Source organism: Platichthys flesus, chromosome 9 (genome assembly GCF_949316205.1).
Source record: "Platichthys flesus chromosome 9, fPlaFle2.1, whole genome shotgun sequence".
Classification (NCBI taxonomy): domain Eukaryota; kingdom Metazoa; phylum Chordata; class Actinopteri; order Pleuronectiformes; family Pleuronectidae; genus Platichthys; species Platichthys flesus.
In genome coordinates, this window is record NC_084953.1 from 21,410,371 (window position 1) to 21,431,095 (window position 20,725).

At 40.7% G+C, this 20,725-nt stretch overlaps 1 protein-coding gene across 1 annotated transcript in view; it reads left to right on the forward strand.

Moving 5' to 3' along the window:
* gabrb3 (gamma-aminobutyric acid type A receptor subunit beta3) overlaps window positions 1–6,949 on the forward strand; it is a 46,327-nt gene extending 39,378 nt beyond the window's left edge. The window contains exons 9-11 of the mRNA XM_062396167.1: window positions 1,486–1,730; window positions 2,396–2,479; window positions 4,460–6,949. Of these exons, the coding sequence (XP_062252151.1) occupies window positions 1,486–1,730; window positions 2,396–2,479; window positions 4,460–4,807 (677 nt within the window). The 3' untranslated portion in view covers window positions 4,808–6,949. The remainder of the gene's footprint in view (window positions 1–1,485; window positions 1,731–2,395; window positions 2,480–4,459) is intronic.
* Window positions 6,950–20,725: the final 13,776 nt, after the last annotated feature.

Below are 20,725 nucleotides of genomic sequence, written 5' to 3' on the forward strand. Positions count from 1 at the left end.
GTTTGCTCTCTAGGACAGAGATGATCCACAAAGCACAGAATAGTCTGTCCTGTGGTCTGGTTCTTTATGGAAATAAGAAGACTTGTACACATTGGTATAAATTTATGTAATTTCTAAATAAAATAAATTTTCTCAATATGTTGAGCTAATATGTTAAACATATATTGGTTAAGAGGCGCAGAAGTCAAAATGGCCAAAAATGTCCCAGATTACCAAAATTCACCCAATAGGATTATCAGTTCTTTACCCGCCCATGTACTAGTATCACTGATGTGAAGTCAGAGGTGAGGTCCACAGTACTGCACTGACAATGTTTGAGGGTTTGTTGAGAAACCATCTCCTCTGAGCTCCAAGAGGCTTTAGATTCTTGTTCTTGCCTCTGATATGCAGAAATCGATGCCATGTACCTACAGCTCTCTTCACACCCACACATACAGTACAGTGCAACAATTTTGGTCTAATTATGTAAGCCTGACAGAAATAGACACACCGTCCAGGCTGGAGACATCCAGGAGACCAAAAACAAAACACATTTATTAGTGATCATGCACAATATCAAGAGCGTTACGACACTGCTGTTCATTTAGCTGCTGTATTTGCTGTGTCTGTTCTGTCTTTGTATTCTACTTGAGCTGTAAACCATGTAGTGGAGTGGTTTCATCTTAGGAAAGGAGAAGGTTCATAACCAGGTTGGAGGGAATTGTATCTGCAGCAGATGAAAGTGACTCATATTTCTCATGTTTAGAGCTTGACATACAGATAAAGTGTTCTCTCTTAATGAGTTAATAAAATTCTAATGAGTAAACCTAAATTTTAGTGATTGGGCCATGACAATTTGTTCCACTCCTCTTATATTTAAAAATGAGTCTTATCAGCAGCAATTTGACCCGTTTACCTTTAGACTGACTGCTTAGTAAATCATTTGATTTCACATCACATCAGCTGGTGTCCACGCTGCTCTGACTGGCACGTGACTGATATCCTCGGACAGAGGTTGATTCAAACAGGGTTGTCCAACCAGAATACAATCTACTTTGTTATGTTAACTTTCATAAATGATTATGATTACAGCGTTACGTATGCACAGTGTTGGTATTTTACTCAGAGATCAGTTATAGTATATTAAATATCCTGTGGATATATCAGTATTATATCTCCCTATTACAACTTGGTTTTTATTTTTTTATTTTGTCTCTTAAACATCTCCCAACTATATGTATTGTAGCTGTAGCTGAATAATTTAACTGGAATAAATACTATTTTAATTGACATTCACATTTACATAAATTCACCCAAAAAGTTAACATCTGCATAATGGCCAAGACACATCTTTGTGCATATAAAAATGTGTCATATAGCAAATATCCCTGGCGCTCAGGCTCTTACATGACAGAACAAAATAATCTAAACCTAAATATGTAAGATTACTTGTGTTGTCATGTCACTCAACATGTGCGTCTCTTAATTCATTTTTTTTTCTTTCAGGGATCACCACTGTCCTGACCATGACAACCATCAACACCCATTTAAGAGAGACTCTGCCCAAGATCCCATATGTCAAAGCCATCGACATGTACCTGATGGGCTGCTTTGTGTTCGTCTTTCTGGCTCTGCTGGAATATGCCTTTGTCAACTACATCTTCTTTGGGAGAGGTCCTCAGATGCAGAAGAAGCTGGCAGAGAAGGCACAGAAGGCCACCAATGAGCGCAACAAATTAGACCGGCCCAAGGTGAGGAAACCAGCCACACTTTAGTTCACACGAGTTGCACAAGCAATGTCAACCTGCTCTTAAGTAAATATAATGAAACCAGGGTCTATTCTAGATCTGGGTGTTGTGGCTCTAATCGATATGAGGATGATGAGATCCATAGTAATATTTGTGATATATAGATATTCAGTATTTTGTGCAAATTAAATTAAATGAAGCTTGGTTTTCCATGAATGAGTATTGTCAGAGGTGTGAGGAATTTATTGACAACCAAATAATTTAGTGCAGATTACCTTTTCATACTGTAACATGGCCTCTTAAACGTTTAGAGTATAAAGTAAGTATTTCTCAGTAATATCTAGGCTCATTATACTGTGTTTGGATTTTACGGTCCCATCACAGACAGCAGCTTCTAGTTACAGAAGTCCTGTAAATAATGATATATATCTTAAATATCTTAACTGCAATGTCAACAGCGATGATTCATTTTCAAACATAGAAATGAGGATACAATTTGCATTTGAGTATTTTCCTATATCGTTCAAATTTAGGTGGATATAATTCAAATTTGATGAAATAATTTCCAAGTCTCTGTCGCATCAGAGCCTGACAGGTCCTTACAGCATCCTCTCTTCAGACAGAACACAGCTCAGTCAAAGGCGTTTGTTTGTGTTTTTCCTGGATAGTCTTCCATTCTGGAAGGAGGCAATTGCAAGTCTTCATCTGTTAAACTGTCCAATCAGGCACAAGGGCGTCATACCTCACAACGGGTGAGTGTCTGTCACTTCCTGTTGTGTCATATCTGTGAAACCTCAAGTCAAACTTCGCTGCTGCAGGGCAAAGTTTGACCTCCTCGTGTGACGGAGGAACGTGCTTTATCCCCAGCAGCCATGTTCGTCATCATCACCATCACATATTCCTGTACGTTGCCTTTTCCTCTGTGGTGATTTACCTGGTGTTGTCCTCATGTTTCACTTGCTTTCTAATTATTCAAACCAACATGTTATTCCAAGATACATGTAGATGCCTGCATTGTTGTGTAATACTGCAGGAACCTTTCTACTTTGTAATTGTTGTATTCTTCACTCTACTGATTATGGAGCATTTGGGGTAATTACATCTACACTGAACTCAATGAACTCAAATACAAAAAAACTGAATATGAACTACAAACACACACCTAGAAAGACACTCAGAGGGTCCATACCTCTATCAAGGCAGAAATCAACTAAAATCAATGAAAATGACCCATCTCACAATGTTAGAGAGAAGAACATTCTAGATCAGCCCCAAAAACGGGATCTGCAACAAACTTGTGTGTACCTCCTTTGATTATGCCCCACCGCTCCAGTTGAGGTATTTTTGCATAATCCTGCAATCACACATACAAATGCAGACTAAAACATCCTCATTATCATAATTATGATAACAAAACTACAATAACTTGTATTGTGTGTTAAATATTTATCAAAAGATCAATCCACCACTATCAATGAATTGATAGATTAATATGTAATCCATTTATATATACAATTTGAACTCCTACTGTCTTTCCATTAGTGCCTGCAGTCTATGTTGCAGTCAAAGTCAATATTTTCCGATGTCAATTTTTTAAACAATCATTTGAAGTATTGCATTGTTTTGACCAAGAAGTGGAGCATGTCTCAGGGAGGCTCAATAGATCCCTCAGTGAATGGTTTATGGTTTTGTATTTATATAGCGTTTTTACATTTTTTGATGACCACTCAAAGCGCTTTACAGTACAGTTTTACATTCACCCTTTTACACACACATTCATAAAGTGCATATATTAGCAGCAATTTGTTGTTCTATGAGGGGCAATTCGGGGTTCAGCATCTTACCCAAGGACACTTCAGCATGGAGATGGGGAAGACTGGGGATCGAACTGCCGACCTTCAGGTTGGAGGACGAACGCTCTACCCCTCAGCCGCAGCCGCCCGTGAAGTGAATCATGTGTTTTTATAATGTTTAAATAAGTGAGCAGAAGGACAGTCAGACTTCTGTTGGGTTGTCTAAATGATCTTTAAACAAATGTCATATATCAATTTTCCCCTCAGCATATCATTACCTAAATATGTAACCAGTATGAATGTGGAAGTGCAGGTTTTTCTGTGAGAAATAAGACAGAAAGGGATTTTAAGTGGTTTATAAAGCTGTTCAGGTATCATGTGAAGTATTTGTCTGAATTTATAGGCTACCAAGATTATTAGTTTTGTTTCCAGTCATGTGCTGCTCTTCAAGGGATCAGTGGAAAGTTTTAATCTGGCTTGAGCTTTAGATGCCACAGATACATATAAATGATTTATACTGAGAGTGTGAGGGCGCATGTTGGTCGTCATTAGTTTGCACCGAAGTGGGACCAGAGTAGGAAAATAAATATTCACTTTGTCACTTCCTCTGGTGGCTTGTGACCGCATTTATTTATGTGTACACCTTGTGCCTCTACTTTTGCCACATGGGTCTGAATGATTTATTTGTTTTCGTGTAGGAAGAAATAGCTGTCATGACACTAGTATTAGAGCCATCCAGTCCTTGAGCTGATTTGTGAGAAGTGATTGGGACAGGAACCCTGCTTTTGAAGGCCGCTCTCTCTGTTTCCAGGTTGTAATCTATCAGCCTGCAATGAGACGCCGGCCCCGGGGCCTGACGTATGCTGCACATGTGTCATCAGTCACTGAAGCCTCAGCTCACAGACCATTTTTAACGCTGCTCCTGTCTGTTGTGCCCAGGTCGACTCCCAGGGGAACATTTTGCTGACAACCTTGGAGATCCACAACGAGATGGGAGGGAATGAGGTCACAACTACCGTGAGCGAGACTCACAACTCTTCCTCCATGGTGTTTGACAACACGGGGGTCCAGTACAGGAAGCCGAGTGGGCCACGGGAGCCGGGCCGCCTTAGTCTAGACAGAAGTTCACATCTAAAGAAGACCCGTCTGCGGAGACGATCCTCGCAGCTCAAAATCAAAATCCCAGACCTCACCGATGTGAACGCCATCGACAGATGGTCTCGGATAATATTCCCCTTCACCTTCTCCCTCTTCAACCTAATCTACTGGCTTTATTATGTCAATTAATGCACAGACGTTTTTTAAACCCAGCTCAGCCTCATTCTAGTTTTTGAATGAGAGAAAACATTATGGTGTGACCCTAATGAACTTTCTTTTTTTACACAGCAAGGCAGACTTTGATCAGAGAACTGTCACTCAGGCAGTGTGCGCATACAACATCACCACAAGGATTCATCTACAGAATGTGTATGTATGTGAATGACACTGCTCTGTCCTGACTCATGTGGAGACCTGGGACATTGTACAGTATCTCATGGGTTGAAGCACAGACTCTTATTTGTTTTAGGTCAGTTATGAAAACTGTACCCATAATTTCAGTTTAAAATGTGGTCACTTTGTTACAACATATTGCGACTGACAAGACAACTGACGATGATTCATTGTATTATTACATTACATGTTTGTTATAATGGTATACACACACAGGCCAAAGTCTGAGTTTATGATCTGGACATAAATTGCTCCAAAACCAGTCTTGAGGGAATGGTTGTAAATTTTGGTAATATGCTTTTGTTTGCTAAGAATAAGTGCAGCAAGAAATATCATTCTTATGATTTTACAATTGATTTCAAGTTATCCAGAGTAGGGTAGTGATGTGTCGGTCGTGAATGATTCGTTCGTTTTGAACAAATCCTTACAAGGACTCGGGAGATTCGTTCATTTTCTCGTGGCCGCGCATCGGGACTGTTGCATAGGCTGATGCAGGTCACGTTTAAAAAGGATCAAAAGACTTGTATCCGGCGGAATAACGAATCACTGATCCGAAGAATCTGTTGGCAGAAGAATGAATCACTGATCTTGAAGACAAGGTCGGGAGGTGAACGATTTGTTTGAGTCTTTGGATCATTTGCACCCCCCCCCCCTCTTGAAATGAACGAATGACTCGAAAAAATATTCTTTCCTTTTACTGAACGAGATTCAAAGAACCGAGTCGGTAAAATGATCCGAACTTCCTATCACTAGATTAGGGGCTAACCGAAAAGCACTTCCCCCCCAAAATGATTCCCCCCCCCCCCCAACTCTTCCTTTAAATTGCCTTGCAGTTGATACCACCAACTGTTGCAGTTTTTAAAGGTCCACACAGGAACTGCGTTATAACCTAAAACCACAGGGGGCCTTGTGGAAATCCATACCAGCATTTTATAAAAGCCATTATTCTGTCATTCACTGCCTCTTTTTAAAATAAAATGTTAACGTACTGTTGGAAATGGGCTCAGTCTTGCTGGAGTTTGATGAACAGATTGACACCACTTTCATGTTTGTCTGTTGAGTATAATGATAGATATAAGCATAGCTTAGCTTAGTTTAGTTTAAAAACTGGAAACGATGGGAAACAGCGAGCCTGTAATCCAAACAGATTGGGTCTTTCTTTGGCTGGACAAAACTGGTAATTTTAATTTGTTTGTATGTTTAGATTAGACTGAGGAATTGTTTTATTACGTGTTAATTAGTGAGCTCTAGTGCTTCTGGTAAGTGGATTCCACCATTGGATAATTTTGTTTCTAGCCTTTATGCTAAGCTACGCTAAGAGGTGCTAAGCTTGCCTAACTGGTTTTCATGCTAAGCTAGCACGTGATGTGGTATCAATTTTCTCATCTAACATGCAGCGGGAAAGTGAATGAAAATATTTCTGAAAATATCAAACTATTTCTTCAACAATTGCAATTACCCATTTAAAATTACTTATTTGAAATGAAAATTCAAATACAAACTAACAGATGAAAAATTTCTAACATGACAGCAGAAAAAGGTGCCCATGCTTGTGTAGTAAACGTTTACATTATCTTATCAGTTTACAATATTTATTTTAATTATTGTTTGTCATTGTGCTTTTAGGACTGCCATCATATTTATCATCATTAATTATTCAATACACCATGTCTCACATGACGACCTTCTTCTTTCTGTCAGACTGCTTGTTGTATTTGGGAATGAGTGCAGATCACTGTTACAGATCTCATGTCAGGTTTTCTCCTCACGCTCACATTTCTTGACCCTCCCTGGAGTTTAATGTACATACTGTAACTGCACATTTTCGTTCAGCTCAACAATGTTTTGCGCAGTGAATTCTGGACTTGCTGTTTTGTTTTGTCGGTCTTTACTCAACATTATCATTTCCTATTTCTGTTGTAAATATAAAACACAATATCGCAGCCTGTGATTATGTCTATTCTTTCTTGGAGGAGGGGGCAGATGTCGTGAAATACTGCAAGTGGAGGAATTGGGAGCTATAAGCAGTACCCCGTCTCCAAAGCAACGACACCTCTCGCAACGCACCATCTGCGCCACTTGGTTGAGCGACTTGCAGCGCGTAGGAGTGACACCGCCTGTCAGCAGTCCACTCAGCTTAGCACACCTGCTTGACAGAGCCCAACATTCCATAACAAGTCAAACAAAAACACATTACTAATGTGCAGCACTTCGCAGCACTTCCAAAGAGTGTGGAGACTTGAAAGATTAACTGCACTTGAATTCCATTGGGATCCTAAATGGCCCAAAAAAAAACACTTCAACTGCTGTTGTTTTTTTTTACTTATTTATACTGGTAATTGTACTGACTTGACAAAAGAATAATGTATGTGTCATTTTACTAAACCCCCAATTGTTAGGTATTTATAAGCACAAGTAAACTTAATAAAATGTGTTCCTTGGTAATACAAAAGAACTGTAACTGGTATAGTAGTAATTATCAGGGCTGCCCCCAAATGGTTTTACAATCATTTTGTCATTGAAAGTTTTAGTCGCCAAGTTTGTTATTGGTTTGTTGATCAAATGAAAAAAGAATCAAACTCCAAAGGAGGTGACTGCACTCAGCTACTGACAGACATTAACACAGCCATCCCTGTGGTTATTAGCTCGTAAGTATACATGAAAAGTGTGGGATCATTTCAAGAGAGTGAAGACCTCTGGAGGCAAACTTTCACCTACAGTTTGTTTTACATAAGGCAAGGCTTGTCTGAAGCATGTAAGTAGCCCAACATTAGCCACTTAGCATGGCAGCTCACTGGAAAACTAGCCTGGAGATATAAATATGCCCCATCGTCACATTCATAATCATTACCAGCCAATAGTCTACAATTCTATTAGTTAGTTAGTTAGCAATGTTTTGACATGGTTAACATTTCGCTATATTGCTGAAAAACGCAAAGTTGTTGTATTGAGCCTTTAAAACATACATTTCACAAACACACACAAAGCCACGTGAGATATTTAACCTTTAGATGAACAAAATAAAACCCTGCGGTGCCAGGTACTCAAAGAAAAATCGAAACCCAACTTCTTGGGTTTCATCATTTAAGGACCATGAATATCTGCTCAAAAGTTAATGGTCCAAATATTTGTTTAAATATTTTCTTCTAGTGTGCCCGAGCACGCATGTGCGTGCGCTCTTGTACAGGGATCTTTGTGAGGACCAGTTTGACCCTACAACCTACAGAGTGAGGACTTTTTGGGAAAGTGAGGACATTTTGGCCAGTCCTCACTTTGTGACCCCCCTTTAATGAACTGTTTGGGGGTTAAGATGTGGGTTTTGAGGGTTAGGGTTAGAATTAGGTTTAAGTTAGATTAAGGTTTAGGGTTAGAAACTTCGTTGGATGGTTAGGGTTAGGCTAAGGGGCTAGGGCAGGGGTGGGCAAACTTTTTAACAATCACACAAGAAAGGATATGGCCTTTGACAGTTAGCAGGCATTTATTTGCAAGACAATTTAACAAAAACTCGCCTTTGGAGAAAGGCTTGCCTTGGTATTTGACTCTTGAATCGCAGTTTGTCGGTGAAAAAAATGTTGCTGAGTCTGTAAATTAGACGCCAACCTCTGAGCCATAGCCGCCCGTTCTTGCGTTGACTGCTTGCTAGCGGAGTTAGCATGCTTCGTAGCAAGATGACGGCTGATGTGGTACTCCTTGAAAACTGCGACAGTTTCTCCCAACGGGCCGTACTTCGCCCATGTCTGGGCTAGGGAATGCACTGCCAATGAGTGTCTTCACTAAGATAGCTGTACAAACAGCTTTATTTGTGTGTCTATTTTATACAGTCTATGGTATGGAGCTCACTGACTCAGGCCTAGGAAGTGGAGCACTGGTCCTGGATCTCACTGACTCAGGCCTTGGAAGAGGAGCACTGGTCCTTGAGCTAACTGACTCAGGCCTTGGAAGTGGAGCACTGTTCCTGGAGCTCAGTGACTCAGGCCTTGGAAATGCAGCAGTGGTCCTGGAGCTCACTGATTCAGGCCTTAGAAGAGGAGCACTGGTCATGGAGCTCACTGACTCAGCCATTGGAAGTGGAGGACTGGTCCAGGAGCTCACTGACTCAGGCATTCGAAGTGGAGGACTGGTCCTGGAGCTTACTGAATCAATCATTGGAAGTGGAGCCCTGGTCCTGGAGCTCACTGAATCAGGCGATGGAAGTGGAGCACTGGTCCTGAAGTTCACTGACTCAGGCATTGGAAGTGGAGCACTGATCCTGGAGTTCACTGAATCAGGCATTCGAAGTGGAGCACTGGTCCTGGATCTCATTGAAACAGACATTGGAAGTGGAGCACTGGTTCTGGAGTTCACTGACTCAGGCATTCGAAGTGGAGCACTGGTCCTGGAGCTCACTGAATCAACCATTGGAAGTGGAGCACCGTTCATGGAGTTCACTGACTCAGGCATTGGAATTGGAGCACTGGTCCTGGAGCTCACTGACTCAGGCATTGGAAGAGGAGCACCGGTCCTGGAGCTCACTGACTCAGGCACTTCAATGCCTTGAAATGTCCAGAACTTGTGGTTACGGAAGTGCAATACGTGGGACACTTCTAAGGACTTATCATCATAGCAAAACGCCTAGAAATGTCCCACACTTTTGGTTAGAGATGTAGAATATGTGGGACATTTGTAGGCACTTTATTTTAAAGCAAAATGCCAAGAAATGTCCCACACTTGTGGTTCAGGAAGTGTAATACTGGGGACACTTCTAGGCACTTTACATCATAGCAAAATGCCTAGAAAAGTCCCGACCAATCACAATGAGCCGGACACTTCTAGGCACTTATCATTGAGACAAAATGCCTAGAAAGGTCCCACTCTTGGGGTTAGGGAAGTACAATAAGTGGGACACTTGTAGGCACTTCACATTAAAATAGGCCACAAATATACACCAATCAGCCACAACATAAACATTTTAAACAATGTATGTGTGTGTGTGAGAGAGAGAGAGTTCTAACTTTACAAATTACTGCTCCTGTCATGTCATCCAGATTTCTGTAAGCTCCGATACTCAAATTTGATCAAATCTGCAGCATTGACAGCATGTTTTTAATCTAAATGCCCGCTTCTGGAAGTAGCAATGTGCAGTGTGTGTGCAGTGCATGCGGGCGAATGAGGCTCCAGAGGTGGATAGTACGGTGGCCCTGAGAGCTCAACGAACAGCAACTTAAGAAAACACATGCAAGTTGACAAAACACAAGCAAAGTAAGAAAACATCTTCATCAATTTCAAAACATAATACCACACATTACAGAAACGCGCTGCAAATAGACAAACGCGCTGCAAATAGACAAATGTGCTGCAAATATATAAACGCGCTGCAAATAGAGACGACGACACAACGGAAGTGTTTCCAGAGGACAGCTAAAAGGGATGGACACCGTGCCCACAGGAGACACAAATTCGGTTCCGCACAGGGGTCGGCAACCCGCGGCTCTGGAGCCGAACGCTGCTCTTCAGCCCCTCTGCAGTGGCTCCCTGTACAGTGTTGTGCATATGTTTCGCGATCGCTGAACTTATGGAATCAGTTTTCATGTTATTAACGTGAACGTAACGATGAACATGAGTGAACGTCACGTTAGTTTTTTAAATCATCATCGTATCAGGCCCTATATGAAATACCAGGAGCGGGCGTGTGTGTGTGTGTGTAGCGGGCTGACCGGTCTCGGGTCTCGTGGCACCGACCCCGCCCACTCGCTCAGAAGAGGGAGCAAAATGTCTCTTTTGATAGTAAAGGTTTCCTCCCCCTGCTCACTATGAACAATACATGGCCTCACAATCAGGGGCTTGCTTGTTAGCGCTGTTTATTCAGTTTAACAGGAGAAGACGGCATGTCTCTAGATCAGACCATCTTCCGTGCTCAGAGCTCACTGTGGGTCTCTCCGAGCGGGTGGGCGGGGTCGGAGCCCCGGTGCGCTGGTCACACACACACACACACACACACACACACACACACATACCCCCACACACAAACACCCACGCCCGCTCCTGGTATTTCATGAAGGCCTAATACGATTTAATGATGATTTAATTTTAATGATGATTTAAAAAATGAACGTTACGTTCAATCACGTTCGTCGTTACGTTCACATTGATAATCTGAAAAATGATTTGTTAAGTTCAGTGTTCGCGAAACACATGCACAACACTGTACAGGGAGCCACTGCAGAGGGACTGAGGAGCCTCGTTCGGCTCCAGAGCCGCGGGTGGCCGACTCCTGTTCGGAACCGAATTTGTATTGGACGTTTTTGTGTCTCCTGTGGCAGCGGTATCTTTTAGCTGTCCTCTGGAAACACTTCCGTTGCGTTGTCGCCTCTATCTGTAGCGCGTTTGTCTATCTGTAGCGCGTTTGTCTATTTGCAGTGTGTTTGTCTATTTGCAGCGCGTTTGTCTGTTTGCAGCGCGTTTCTGTAATGTGTTGTGTTGTGTTGTGAAATTGATGAAGATGTTTTCTTACTTTGCTTGTGTTTTGTCAACTTGCAGGTGTTTGTCATCTTGCATGTGTATTCTTAAGTTGCTGTTCGTTGAGCTCTCAGGGCCACCGTAGGATAGTGACGTTTTGAGTCGAACTTGAATGAAACAGTTTCATTCAAATTAGACTCAAAACTACATAATTTACAAAACTTTAAAACTTAACTTCACCCGCCTCTCCATCAGCACAGTTGTGAGTCGATAATGAGGGAATTTTCATTTTTTTGTGAAGTATCTTTTTAAGGTACAAGCTGCCAGAAACATCTCCAAATCTCTTGGTATAAGGATTTAAGCACAACACAAGCCTTCAGAAATGTCAATCACTTGCTATACGATGAAAAGGAAAACACAACAAATTCGCAGAACTTTTAAAGAAAGTAAAAGCCTCCTCTCGGATAAAATCCCTGTGGATGCTGGACAGTAAACTCCCCGTGAAAAGTGCAGCCTGGAGGATTTAAGTGCATGGTAAGGGTTTTTACAGGAGAACTGTCGGATGGGCGGGTGAGAGGCAGTCACTCAAAATAAAGTCATCAGGCGTTACATTGGCTCAGTAATTGGCGTGTAAATAAGGGATCAGATGGTTCAAGGAGAGAGAAAGTTTTACTCAGAGAAGCTTAAATGTTTTATGGTGGAATATAATGAAATCTCGCAGACAGACATTTATATTTAATTATGAGATAAAAACATAATACTATAGATTCATGAATACTTTTTTTGTTCAATGTCTTCTGACTCTTGGATAAGGAACCTCAGTGTGTGTAAGTGAAATAAAATCTCTAAAGAATCCAACCAAAGACTTCTTTGGAAAACTCTGAGGAAGATAATGAGACCAGAAGCAATAATACTTTTGAAGATGTAACGAGACAGTTGAAATATCTGTGTGTTCACAAAGGATAAATAATCTAAATGAGTGATATCAAAAGGGGGGGCAGGAGCATCAACAGCCACTACATAGAGAGTAATCCCAGAGGATCAGTTGAACCAATAACCAGGAGGTGAGGTGGAAATTGGATCTCCAGGCTCATCAAAGATGCTCTTCATCACCAGCTGGGTGCTCAACTCAGAAGACGTATGATACTGATACTGCAGGCAGCCTCACTCTGTTCCGCGACTCGCATTGTTAGAAAAAATCTGCCCGAAAACAAAATACAACCATATGGTGTCAAACAAATCTTTCCCGTTAGATCAAGAACACCACTTCAGATGATTCCCTTTTAGTTCTGTAAACTCAGTAAGCTCTAAACTCTTCAATCAAGGAAAACCAAAGACTCGATGTTTGATCTTGAACTTTCACTTCAACATCCACCAACTAAAATAAAGGCCTTGGACAGACTGTCCAAAGTGTATTGTTTAAGCTATAGCTGCAGAAAAAGATACATTCATTCATATTAATGACTTTGTCCAAACCGAAGATAATCCATGTAGACTGTCCCTCGTCGCCTGAGACCTCAGACATGGGATAGAAAATGAACAGTGGCAGCCTGGATTGTTTGGCAAATATGCTAATATGATAGACACTGTAAAAATTGTTTAACATATTAGATAGGATATTTCTATGAGGAACATGTGATTTAAAAAAAATATTGATATAGTATAAAGATTACTCTGTTGGGTTTTTCTTTTATTGATTGAGGATTAATCTTATTTTTCCATCCGTCGTTTTACCTGTCCAAGTTAACAACTCTTGCATGTTGAAGCAGTACCAAAAACATGGTAATTTTCATAAAAAATTCAAGCTGAAGTGAAATGGTGTGGAATTAAAAAGTGAATGTGCAAAGCAGCAAAAGTGTTATTTAGTGTGTGTTTGTCAGCACAGGAAGTAACTATCAGTGTTTTTCAAGTTCCTGTCGATTATAAGCACGGAGCTGAAAAAGGCTGGGTAAGCGGATGGTGCGCTTCAGAAAACTCACCATTAGTTCAAGGTCAATAGCCGACACAGAACGGGAACAACAGTCGCTGATATATTAGTGAATCCCACAGAAATCCATGATGAGGAAATAATGATACTTCAAATTTGTAATAAAAGTATTACAAATTAAATGGGTTTATAGTAGAATAAAATAAAGTTGTGTTCTTGTGAAACCACAGTAAGTTTCATTTGGATGTACGTCTTCATATAAGATCCGATATTTTTTCCACCAGCTGCTACTGTATTGCATTTCCTCCTTTTTTCTTTTACAATTGATTAGACTTCTCCGAGTTGAACCTCTTTGGACTTTACTGTGCACTGTCAGCACTCTGTGGAAAGCACAGCGGCTCAGCTTTTCACTGCATCCTTTCTTTTGCCTTTGTCTCTCTACCATTTTCAATGATACACTCATTATTACAATCAGCAGTTGTGTCAAGCCCTTTGAGTCCCTTTGTCTGCACATTTGAATGAATGAAATATTTAAAACAAATATTTAAAACAAATTATAAGCAAAACCAGTTGACAAAAGAAAATCTAAATAGGTAGTGCCTGTACATTACATTACATTACATTACATTACATTTCATTTAGCTGACGCTTTTATCCAAAGCGACTTACAATAAGTGCATTCAAACCCGAGGGTACATACCAAGGACGACAAGAATCAAGAAAATACAATTTCTTCAAATAAAGCAAAACTACAAAGTGCTATAAGTAAGTGCCATTTAAGTGCTACTAAAGTGTTAGTTTCAGTTGTTTTTAGTTTTCGGCGGAAGATGTGTAGACTTTCTGATGTCCGGATGTCAATGGGGAGCTCATTCCACCATTTAGGAGCCAGGACGGAAAACAGTCGTGTTTTTGATGATTGTTTAGCTCGCAGTGAGGGAGCAACGAGCTGATTGGCCGAAGCGGAGCGGAGTGAACGGGGTGGGGTGTAACGTTTGACCATGTCCTGGATGTAGACTGGACCGGATCCGTTCACAGCATGGTACGCAAGTACTAGTGTTTTGAACCGGATGCGAGCAGCCACTGGTAACCAGTGAAGGGAGCGGAGGAGAGGAGTAGTGTGAGTGAATTTAGGTTGGTTAAAAACCAGTCGAGCTGCTGCATTCTGGATGAGCTGCAAAGGTCGGATGGCAGTAGCAGGTAGACCTGCCAGGAGCGAGTTACAGTAATCTAGACGTGAGATGATCAAAGCCTGGACCAGAACCTGCACCGCCTTCTGAGTGAGAAGGGGGCGTATTCTCCTGATGTTGTACAGCATGAATCTACAGGACCGTGTTGTTGCAGAAATGTTGGCAGTAAGGGAGAGTTGGCTGTCGAGTGTTACGCCCAGGTTCCTAGCCGTCGGAGTGGGGGTTAACACAGCAAACCTGCTCCACGTCACGCACTTCTCCGCTCATTTTAGAAAATAGAACAGAAGATTCAAATATTTAAGTAGGCCACAGTTGTCGTTTACTAAAGGCAAGGAAGTTTTATTTATAGAGCACATTTCATACACAGAACTCGATTCAATGTGCTTTCAGTGACGTTAAAGAAAAGAAAAGTATTTTTTTTAAGCACAGTTTAAAACAAGAGTGGTGTTAATGTTGTAGAGATTCAAAACGGATAAAAGGAATAAAAATGACACAAAAACTTGTAGAATAAGTTGAAAAAGATAATAATACAAATAAAATCGAAAGAAATCTGTAAAATAATAATAGAGAAATAGAATAAAATGATGGTCTGTCTTAGTGTAATTGTTTAGGTTTTAAAAACTGCAGTGGATGGAGCTTCCCCCAAGACCATCAGGCGCCACTATCATTTCTGGCCCTAAATTCCATGGCAGATTTGTTGGTCCCCATCAGTCCCTGCTTTCACCCATAGATTCATTTTTTTCAATCTTAATTTCAGGTTAACACTTGTCAATCAATGAGTCAGAGTTACTAACACACTCTTGCCAATTTAGTGATAATGTCTAGGTAAAGTATGAAATATTATGTTAATGATGAGAAGACAATAAATCCTGAAAACATTTAAATGAAAAAAAAAACACAACAGGCCTACATCTCAATTGTATAATCAAGCACAACTTGGGGTTTTATTTGTTTCTGACCATAAAATCTCAGATGGCAGCAGCCCCTCATATGGGAGAGCAGACTCTACTCAGAGTATCACAGATTTGTTGTCCTGTCTGGAAAAAGAGCTGCGACACCAGATAGCAGGATGATTTTAAACCCCTGCAATCACCCTACCTGCAAGTGTCAGCACTGAAAAAGTCTGCCAGCTCAGCAAAGTCAGCCCTGTACAACAGCCACCCTTAACCCTGCGTGTAATGAAGCATACTGTAGATCATTGTAATACCTCTAAATAATATTACCACCGTGATGCTCCACTAGCTTGGCATCCACCATTGGAGATGGCACGGTGCCCAGAAACCCTTTAAATTAATGAGATAACTGTACATATGCTGCGTTCACCTGATTACCCCCTGAGCCTGCACTGATCCTGCAAACACACACTTCTCCCGCAGCTCCACTCGGCCTCGGCGCTCACTTTGCAGAAATCGAGAGAATTCAAAGCTAGACCTGAGACCTGCAGGTAGACGGGGAAAGAAAGTCATGTGAGGTGTGATATGCTGTAGAAGCTGAGTGTTCCCTGATTCATATAATCACACAGGAATGAGGCTGTCATTTCTGGGTCATATAATAAACAACAGTAATCGTATGGACCCTGTAGTAGCTGAGTTTAGGTGAAAGAGGCAGTTTAAAGCTGCTTTAATCAATATTTCCCTATTAACAATTGATCAATGACTCTAAGTGTAAAAGGGAGTGCTCATAGTCATGAACCCACAGAAAATGTATAACCACAGTGGTTCCCCCAAGTTCTATGAAGAGTTTAGTTCCTCTAACACACTGATTTGGTTTTTCAGGCCACAACTTAGTTTACGTTACTTGCCCTGCTCCAAACAAAACCCAAGTTAGCCAGTAGCTGATGGTGGAGCATTTAAAAACAACTAAAAAAACTAAAAAGTGGATTTGATCTGGTCACGTTGCCAGAAACATGCTTCTAAATGCATGCTAATATTAAGCTGAAGAGCTGTTTCCTGACAAGCTCCTATATCAGTTCAAAAGGGGAGAGGTTGTCAGTGACTTTTTTTTACTTGTTTCATCGTAAAGTTATACTATGGACAATAAATCAGTGAGGCCCCAAAGGGCAGCAGGATAACTGTTAGAGCTCGTCGGATGATTCAGAGCATAAACTCCACTAACACACCATCTTCTATAACATTGACCCTTATAAACATTTATGAAATGCAATATGAATCGTGATCCACACTTTTTTTCTTCCTATAGTCATAACCTGGCACCTTGACACTGCAACCAGTTGCAGATTAGGCTAAATTAGCAGCAGCTAATGTTGCTTTGCATAACCTTATTCAGAGCTAAGGAGCTGGCCATGGAGGTCTGGTAACTTAATTTGCTTCTAACTCCGCAACCACCAACCCCAAAAATACTGGACACATTATTACAAAACTTGGTGAAAGGACGTGGTATGGATTATTTTAAGAATTATTTCAAAATGTATGTCGATTTCTCAGAAATTATTTGATGGATCTTGATGAAAAGAATCAGACATGTTCGGGGACTGACATTTATGAGTGTGTGCAATTTGATGCTGATCCAAATACAAATCGAATGAGTTCAAATGTGGTTCCATGAGGAGACTGTTGGGCCTTGGTATTTGTGAGCGCTCATTGACTGTGCTCGGTTTCGCTTAGGCAGTTGTACCAGAAGACCTTTACAGAAAAGAAATGATTATTAGATTTGTAGGCAATCTTTGCATATTTAATCTCCCATATCCCCCCTAGATTTTTGAGGTATAACAAATTTAGAAGGTTGATGTGATTGATTTGTTTATCTTTCAAAAACATTTCCAAACTTTGACAAAGAGTCGTGAGCACATTTTGAAAGGGTGTCAAGCCACAATGTTTCCTTCCACATCAAAACTCTCCTGTATTCACGCCTACAAAAAGTGTCTGATCAGCTGGATTTGAAAATAACCTTGAAAAAGGCTGTATAATAAAATTACTAGTGTTTTAGGAAAACTCACTGTAAGCAAAGAGGCAGTGGCAGAGCTTCTTTTCTCCTTCCCTCTCCTCTGAAATGTGTCCAAGTCAAACCCAGTGGCTACAGAGGTGAGTGTATCAGGAGCACAATTCTCCGCCTGTGGCAGCACAGCAGAGCCACAGGGTCAATATGAGAGAGGTGTGAGAAAGCTCTAACACAGCTCTCTAACGGGGCAATAGAGTTGCTCATTGATTCAGTTTTTTTTTACTCTGAAATGACTCCTCACATGAAGGACTCGCAGAACAGAGCTGTGTCCTCCAGAGGCAAAAGCCCGGCCTCTGTGTCCGCCAGTAAAGAGAATGTCAGCAGACCTTCATTGGTGTCCGGATGATTGCCTTTACAAATCAGACACTGGCGTCCCCATCCAGGAATGCTGATCATTTCTCTTCTGGATCTGAATATTTAACACATGCATCTGAAGATAAAACACTCTTTTTCATACCACAGGAACATGCTGGGATCTTTTATGGGCTTGTGGAACATGTTTAAGCCCTTTGAACTTGCAAATTGATCAATGTTCTGCCACTGAATCTATGTCTGGCCCCTGGTACGCATTGAGTAATAAAGATTATTGGAGACCCCGAGGGCCAGGACTCTCTTTATATCTCTCATATATCCTTGTTCATGCAGCGATGCCCACAAACTGTAGAGAATATATACAACAGTTCATTTTATTTTACTTGAAATATTGTTTTATCCTTTGCCAACTCATCTCTTCAATGTGAATTATCTTAAAAAAGAAAGAGAGCAGGGGGAGGAGTGAAAGAGGGATATTAATGCAGGATATGACCATAGGCTCATAAATGAGACATTAATTGATGGCTTTTCACCAACAAATGTCCTGTAAAAGGAGTTTTTTATTGTAGGCCTTGTATAATTGCTCCTGCAAATTAGGTGTTAGAGAAAAGCTGATTCAAACTGCCCACATGTTAAGAGTATCTGATTGAGTCAGATACCACACCTTATTGATGAATTTAAAAATATCCACAGCCAACATTCAGTGACACTGTAGCTGCTCCAGTGCGGGTGCAGCAGATGGAGAGCAGGGCACCAGTGTTGAAGTTGCTGACTGAGGATAGAAAACACACAGATGTACCTCGTGTGACACTGTGATTTATTGTCAAGTCAATGTTTCAACCACTAAGTCTTCTTCAGGTCGTTATAGTCTCTGCAGAGATGGATAAAGATAAGCTGAATTGTTAACGACAGCAGCAAAGCTAGTGCCGTCCATAAAATGATTTGTTAGCACCTATGTGAAAACAGATGTTATTCCTATTTTGAATCAGCATAGTGTTGCTCATTAGTTATATTGGTGGAGCCACTGCACTGAACAAACGTAACAAGCTTCTCTATATAATCTATTAGACCCAACTGTAGCCTCCTGTGTACATGATGGTTGTCTCCCGCACCGCTGTGTATTTGTATGAGAAGTTCTGTGTTGTGTGTTTGTTTAGCAGTAATGCTGTAAGATTTTGTTATGCCTACATGTGGGTTGTCTGTCTGGACGTCCCATTTTATTGAACAAGATAACTCAACAACGCCTGCAGGTGATTTCTACTTGAATTTTTTGCAAATGTTTAATTTGACTCGGAGAACTGATTTCGATTTTGGAGGCCAAGGTCAACATTCAAGGTCGAAGTGACCTCATGTTATTGTGAACACCTGTATGGGAATTTAATCGGTTAATGTGACAATGCACAACAAGTTAAACTGCACAGGATGTCAGAGACATACAATGGCAGGGCAGTAATTGTTTCAATCACAATCACAAATAGATTTATTAAGCTATTTTATTAGTCAGTAAATCATTTTTGTCAATTAGCAGTCATTTAGGTTACATGATTCGTGTCTGTAGTTGATGACATTTTTTTCAGGCGACTGGATACTTTTTTAATCAGACATCATCCTGATGTTCAGGCATTTGAAACCATGACTGATTTGTCAAAGTAAACTTTTTGATGATTAATAATATGCATATTTCCACATCAGAGACATTTTAAGGGTTTGTGATCAGATAAAAATAGACACGTTGTGTTTATGCGGCCACAGGAAGGAGGAATGTGTGATATAGTAGCAACATCATGCTTATTTATGCTTATCTCCTTATTATGTTTATGTCATGGTAAATTTGTACCGGTTTGTGTTCTATTTGAATAATTTCTGATAAAGTCTACTTAATACTGACCTGAGGGTCAACTTGATTCAACCTTGTGTGTAGTAATTTGGGATGGAGTTCATCTGCCTGTCAATTCATGCAAGGTGTGTGAAGAGCACAGGATGACTTACTCTCACATGTGCACACCATCACCTTGAGAGGGAGTGACAGGACACAGATGAACACAATAGATAGAGGACACTGTGGTGTGGCTGGGTTAGAGTTGTCAAGAGAGTCATTTTGAAACCCTTTAAATGTCACGAATGCAGACAGAACTGGAACTCTTTGGGTTCTGAGATCAGGGAAAATAGCAACATATGATTGGTGCGTTTGTCTCTTGCAAGAACCCTCAAGGTGCCAGTGTAGTCCATCAGATCAGTGCTTGGGGTTGTTAGTGTCTGACCATTTCTGCAACAGTCCAAATCCGACCTTCACAAACCCCCTAATGCTGTGACCACCTACCTCTGCCATGGGGATAAAGGAGCCTCCTTGACATATTTACTGTATTTCTGTCAATTTTTATGTGTAAGTGCAACACTGAGACTGTTTTCCAGGGGAGACTCATACACCTTATATCTACCCCATGACACTCACCTTTAGCAATTTGGGAAAAATATGGTTTTACTTGTGGTGTTCCGACAAAGCTTGAAAACACATAATAACAACTACAACAACCAAGTACACCCCAGCTGAAAGAGTTTATGGTGCCTTTGAAAGAGTAATGGGTGTATGAATGAAATCACAATCTTGTGCACTTGGGCTGTGATTGATGGCCTCAGTGGCCTGTCAGAGTATCCCTGAACAGCAACATGGATTTTCTGATATTCAAAATTGAATGCTTCCATCATCTCTATGACTTATTGGGAGATCCTGTAATTTCATTTTAGATCACCTATAATGACATGTAAAATTTCATTAAGTAGGACTGGCATTAAGGACAAAGACTGATGAAGTAATTACTCATGTTTACTTTAGTCTGTGATGGCTTCTCACTTTTATATAAAACATATTAAAATGGGGAACACACGGCAAGAAGG